Below are 6,372 nucleotides of genomic sequence, written 5' to 3' on the forward strand. Positions count from 1 at the left end.
ATCATCTGCTATCTCCAACGCAGCACTCTCATGGTTATAGTCAACAACCATCTTCTCAAGGTAACAACTACGAGCCTCAAATCCAGGATGAGACGATACAATCTCTAACTGCCCTGCTTACAATGCCTGGCCGTGAGAAGTTTACGACTGTTCTCTCTCCCATACCGTTGGAGAAGACGACTTGGTAATGTTTCTAGCTTTGGTTTGATGTAGAATTCGATTTAATTGCTTTGGTTTGGTGCAAGCAATTGGTTTTTCATACTTAGGATGTCTTTGGTTCTCATAGTTTGGGGATTGAATTCTCATTGCAAGTAATTGGTGTATTTAACTTAGGGTGTCCTTGGTTCTCATAGTTTGCGGATTGAATTCTTGTTGCTTTAAATTGGTTTGTTTGATTGAAAGTTTCAATCTCGTCACTTTCAATTGGTTTGTCATTCTCGTTGCTGTCAATTCGTTATAATAGTATATGTGAAACAAAATTGATGCAATAGAATCTCTTTAGCATATACTGATTGATTATTTTTTTTTTGTTTGCTTTATAACTGATCTGACTAACTAGCATTGTTTACATGTGTGGAGGTTTGATCGGGACAAAAAAAGTCAACTTGTTCGGAAGATTACCAAGATTTTTACAAACAAATTCGATGGTCCATATTATACTTGGACTTGTGTGCCTCCCGATCGAAAAGACATATACTTCATGGAATTTGCAGTAAGAATAGTACAATGTAACATGTTTTCTACTTGTGTTTATTGCTTGTTTTCACTGACTTTCACTGACATAATTCCTTCTCTCTTTTGTTATGTAGAAAACTCACACCTGGGATCCATTGATAACAGGAACCGTTCAAGAACATTTCAACACCATCGGTAACCGCCGGATGAAGGGCATGGTTAGCGATGCAAGGACGTCTCGAATTAAACCTTCATGGATTGAAGGTACTCTCTGGCAAGAGATGGTTGATAATTGGGATACTGAAGAACAACAACAAAGGAGTTCAACCTATTCCAAATGTCGTTTGTCTGACCGTAATGGTCTCGGTCCTCACATCCACTTATCAGGACCCAAGTTATATAGAGAAATCCAAGATGATCTGGTTAAGTCATTTCTAATTTCTTAGTTACATTTATATCCTTTCTAACTTTAAACACTTTCATAACCATTCTTTATTTTGTAACATTGCAGGAAGAGGAGCTGGGAAGAGAGGTCAATATGGGTGGTTTTTTTCAAAACACATACAAAGCCGGATGGTTCTTATGTGGATGGCAAGGCAGAAAAAATTCATCAAGCTTATCAGCAGAAGTTGCAGGAGAAGATGGCTGAGCTCGAGGCAGATTCAAGTCTTTCAGATGGTACTTCACACCGTCGGGAGCTCACCAGCGATGAATGTACTGCCATCTTCCTTGAGGTAAAGTACTATTTCTAGTCAATCATGAATTTGTTTTGCTATATATTTACATTTTTTCTTTTTGGTAAAAACAGTGCACTGAGAAGGATTCACGAGGAACTCCGTATGGTCTTGGAAGCCTTAAAGATACTCTTGGCAAGGGCAAGAAACGATCACAAACCGAAGCCTTTCTTACATTGCAAGAGCAACTCAAGTAAGCCTAACGTCAAATTGAAATTCAGGCGACTCTCAATGCTGAAGCTGCTGCACGAGAAAAAGAGACTGCTCTCCTTGTGGCTGAGCAAAAGAACGAGATCAAAGAGTTGTCGTTGATGGCAAAGTTTATGCGCAACACTAATCCAGCCTACCAGGAGTTTATAGCCTCTCAATCAGCTGAGGAGGACAATCATCCTTCACCAACTCCATGATCAACTCCAATATGGTTCCTATATTCTCTTAACTCATGAACCAAGTTCTTTTGTTCAGTTTGTATGTGTTCTAAACTCTTTCTCTCTTTGGTTTTGGTTTGATTTCTGTTTTGGACTTGGGTATTTTCTGGTTTCAATAAAATTATGGTTATGTATATAATATGTTTTCATTAGATTTTGGACTTTTATATTATGTTTGTTCTCCATTTCATTAATTTCAGGATTAAAATCAGGATTACAAAACAATAATAACCAGTTAATTATATTATTTTCTAAAACAAAGTTGTCGTTATGTAGTAGTCATTTAGACGGAAAATTGTCTTTACGTTGTCGTTAAATAGTCGCAAAATAAAACCATTAATTTAAGACTAAAGTATTGCAAATTTTATTCATGTAACAAAATCGTAACTTCGTCGTTAATTAGTCGTCATATTTAACGACTATTACACGACAACTACTAATATAGTCGTACACTTGTCGTCAAATTGTCGCTAAATTTTGTTACTAAATACCGACTACGTGACGACAATTTACCGATAACAATGTATGGTCGTTAATTAGTCGTTATTTAAAGACAACAATTTAACGACTAATTAACGACCAAATGTATTAGCGACAAAATATTACCTACAACAGTATATAGTCGCTAAATAGTCGCAAATTTTCAATCAACGACTATTTAATGACTATTCCTACAGTGGTCGATCGTCTGTTTTCTTGTAGTGGAAAGACCGATCATCACATAGAAACAAACTTAATCGTGAAAATATTTCGTGCTTGCACAATCGATGACAAGAACCTTTTGCAACATCCTAACCACTACAAAGTTGTTGCATGGACAGACCCCGAAAATCCATACACAAAACAGGTATGGGTTTCCAAAGGCAACTATTGGAAGTATGATACAGAGTTGGTGATTCCTTTTGATTTTCCAGCAAAATATCTTTACCTAGAATTGCTTAGAAAATATTCTGGTATAGATCCTGCAACATCAAAGGGATCTGTTGTGATAGGTTGGGCAAAGGTTCGACTGCCAACGAATGGCAAGTTCTCTGGTGCAGCCCGTCTCGTTGGTTTCAGCAGTGATCGATGTGTCGTCGATAGAGGAACACTAGAATTGTCTTTGGAACTAATTTCATACGATTGTAGTACGTAATACAAAAACTATCAGTTGGGTTTCATTTTACTTTATTTTCTGTATTCTTCTATCCCATCTAATCGTTGTATATATCTATCTATATCTAATTATTGTAGTTCAGATATATATATTCACAGTGATCTATGTATGATATAAATTTAAACTATTTTCAGAATTCTCCCTAAATAGACTTTTACAGTTTTGAATTTTTCATTCCATTAAGCAGAGCAAAATTTGAATCTTCTTTTGGATCTGTCTGATATTTCCATTGTTAGAAAGAAACTTGATTTATCAGTAATGATTCATATCAGATAGGACGATAATAAGCCGATCTTTATTCATTGTTTATAGGTTTGGCTGTAAAAGTACAACATCAGAGACAACTAATGTATTGCCTCTAAGAAAATAACAAGGCTCCCATTCAAAGAGCTTCTCTATCTGTTGGCATCTTCAGAACCATAGCCTCACCATCTGCATAACACAAATATATGTCTTATCATTTTATCATATATCCATCACTTATCTAATGCTCTTGCCTCTTGTCCAACTAATCAGGAATCCACACTACTTGCAATTATGCCTCGTTATATATATAAACCTCTCTTCTTTTAAAACTACCATAACCAACATGGGATCTTTTGCCGTTCATTTTGATCGTGTTGCGGAATCAATATACTCTGTTTCTTGAAGATGCATATCATTATGTACAGATCAGGAAGTTGCACCAAATCACGTTAAACGGTTGAATTTCTGAAACGGACGCGTGAGTTGACATGGAGGAACAGAATCGGTTGATCTTACGAGGCAAGAAGCGTTGCTGACATAGTGAGGAGTCTAAAGACGAGGGTTGGTGCGAAAGTTTGGTGAACACTATAGTTGACTTTTTGTTTGGTCAATCCATCGATAGTGACCATATAATGATAACATATCAGAAATAGTTTGCGAAACTCTCACTGTACATAATAGAGTTATGATGCTCATTGCAACCAAATAAAGAATCCAAATTACAAAAAAAAAAAAAAAAAAAAAAAAGTAAAAGAAAAGAAAAGAAAACTCAAAGCTTCAAGGTTAGATCTGGAAGAGAAGTACTCTCCATATCCATCGCTTGTTTGGCATCCAAGAAATCCATTTTTTTTTCACTTAGATTATCATTACCTGCTTCAGCCGCAACCGCACCGGTCCCTTGCCTGAAACTCCCTGGCCAAAGCATCTCGGCCTCGTCATCCTCAACGTAAAAAGGTATACAATTGCCGAAATACCCCTGGTTGAACCTGGCAATGTTTCTAATAATTGTCTCTGGTGTCTGCCTTGTAATACCACCGACATCATGGGACGAGGCGTGAGCTCGGATTCCCAATGTCCTAAACGATGTCATATTCGCATTTCCGCTTCCGTGAAGTGGCAAACACGATAGAGCGGCTGTTGTGGCAGCAGCCGCGTAATTACTACTAGATCCTCTGCCGGGAAAGATCCCAGCAAGACCCATACGCATAGCGCGTTTGGCAAGTGTTCTCTCGCGTTTATGAGCGTTTTGGTGACCACCAAGTGCCTGAGAGCTATAGAACTTCCTTTGGCAGTAGTTGCAAGAGAAGACTCTCTTCGAAACAGAAGGTTGTTGTTGCTGGTGCTGTTCCGGGTTGCTACTCTCGCTTGTGCTTGAAAGTGGCAATGTCAAAGACGATGATTCAAGATCCAAACTGTTGTTGTTGTTGTTGAAAGAGAGGCTAAGATTAAGAGAGATGGGTTTGTTGTAATCTTCCCCAACCGGAGACAAGTTTGAGGCTACTTGGCTGCTGCTACTGTCCGATGAAGCTTCAATCTCGAGGTCTAAAATTGGTCTCATGATTTCTGGCAGAAACTGAGTGTGGTGTTTGTATTTCCTTTTCTGCAATGATTTTTTTATTGAAGAGAGATTGTTAAAACTATTTAGGAAATATCATTATTTGTATAAACGAAATCTATGAGAAGTGTATATAAAGGAATAATTTTAAGAAATTGGATTGGTTCTGTGACTTCTTTCCAAACAAAGTCGATAATGAAAACAAAATATTCTCAACAAAAATAATAATTATTTTAGAATAAAGATAGTGGGGGAAACATTGGTGTGACTGTGACCATAAATGGTCCTAACGAGTCAATGAGTAGACAACATCAGAAGTGCCAAATTTAGTACTGACACATCCTTCCTTCAAACAGTCAACTCTAAACTAATTGAATCATCAAATTTTCCACTTAATCAAATTGACTAATTTCCAAATAATTTTAGTTACTTTCATCATCTACTTATTAAAAAAAAAACTTAAAACATGATTCAAAACTCATTCTATTTAATTTACTTGATTTTGCTTTTGAAAACCCTAAAACAAAAACACTGAGAAATTAAAGGGACCAAAAAAAGAATCTGACAGACAAAACACATACAGACAAAGGAACAAACAAACAAAAACAGACAAACATATATAGCGAAAAGATCACCGACAGCAAAATCTCAGCTAACATACGAAGCAGATTTAAATAATTATTTCTCCTAGTAAACCATTTATTTATATAGTTTTTCTATAGGGTATCCAATGTTTTTGAGCAAAACGAAAAAAGAGGAATAAAGAAATTGAAACATTACTTGATGACACATAAATGGAAATAATACATGTGACCCACACCAACCAAATTTACAGCCATACTAATACTTGTTGATCAATCAACAAAACTTGAATCTTGAGATAGATTTTGTTAATCCAAGAACATCGAAACTGAGATTTTTAGATTTCCAAGAAAACCAAGAAATTAAGAAGATAAGTAAAGAATATTCATATACCTTAGTTAGGATGATGTGGAGACAAAGGCTTGGGATTTGAGACAAGAAGTGGAAGTTATAAACAGATTTGACTCCATCAAGGCTATTTTTGGGATTTAAAAAGAAAGAGACGAAGTGAGAGAGATGAGAGATATGAGAGAGATGAGAGATATGAGAGAGAGAGAGATGAGAGATATGAGAGAGAGAGAGAGAGAGTTAAAATGTGAATTGTGAGTGTTATGTTTGGTTTGGGAGCACAAAGAGGAGAGAGTGGATTGTGTATAGTGTGTTTTATTATGGGAAAGCTAAGGTTGCTGTGAGTGGGAGTGGAGGGGACAATGGTGGGACGTCTCACAGTTAAGTCAGACCACAGTTTCTCTTTTTAAATATTTCTTCGGATAATTTTCTTTATTTTTTGGGAATTTTTAGAAAATATTATATCATGTATGTGTGATGGTTTAAGGGTTGGTTTCATACTCAGGGTCCATAATAATTACTCTATTAATTAAAATTCTGTTAAAGGTTAAAGTTGGCAGTCAAGTGCGGCCAAATGAACCAGTTAGATGAGTCTTGCTTTATAGTATTATCGGATCTGAGTCCAAATGCAAGAGAAATGATTTACAA

The 6,372-nt window shown here is 36.3% G+C and overlaps 2 protein-coding genes across 2 annotated transcripts; one reads left to right on the forward strand and one right to left on the reverse strand.

Annotated features, from left to right (window-relative positions):
- Window positions 1–2,498: 2,498 nt before the first annotated feature.
- On the forward strand, window positions 2,499–2,972 carry LOC147941363 (uncharacterized). The gene has a single exon (XM_087458489.1). It carries the CDS (start codon window positions 2,499–2,501, stop codon window positions 2,970–2,972), a length of 474 nt encoding a protein of 157 aa, XP_087314615.1.
- An 863-nt stretch (window positions 2,973–3,835) lies between these two features.
- On the reverse strand, window positions 3,836–6,017 carry LOC104701203 (zinc finger protein 4). Its single transcript, XM_010416851.3, has 2 exons — window positions 5,770–6,017; window positions 3,836–4,839 (listed from the first exon to the last, which is right to left on the reverse strand). Exon 2 carries the CDS (start codon window positions 4,795–4,797, stop codon window positions 4,009–4,011), a length of 789 nt encoding a protein of 262 aa, XP_010415153.2. The 5' UTR covers window positions 4,798–4,839; window positions 5,770–6,017; the 3' UTR covers window positions 3,836–4,008.
- Between the last annotated feature and the right edge of the window lie 355 nt (window positions 6,018–6,372).

The sequence above is a fragment of the Camelina sativa genome, chromosome 7 (assembly GCF_030686135.1).
Source record: "Camelina sativa cultivar CO46 ecotype springtype chromosome 7, ASM3068613v1".
In the NCBI taxonomy this organism is placed as follows: Eukaryota; Viridiplantae; Streptophyta; class Magnoliopsida; order Brassicales; family Brassicaceae; genus Camelina; species Camelina sativa.

What these genes read in the sequence shown, in the direction of transcription:
- LOC147941363 (XM_087458489.1), top strand. Translation starts at nt 2,499, where the DNA reads ATGACTATTCCTACAGTGGTCGATCGTCTGTTTTCTTGTAGTGGAAAG.
- LOC104701203 (XM_010416851.3), bottom strand. Translation starts at nt 4,797, where the DNA reads ATGAGACCAATTTTAGACCTCGAGATTGAAGCTTCATCGGACAGTAGC.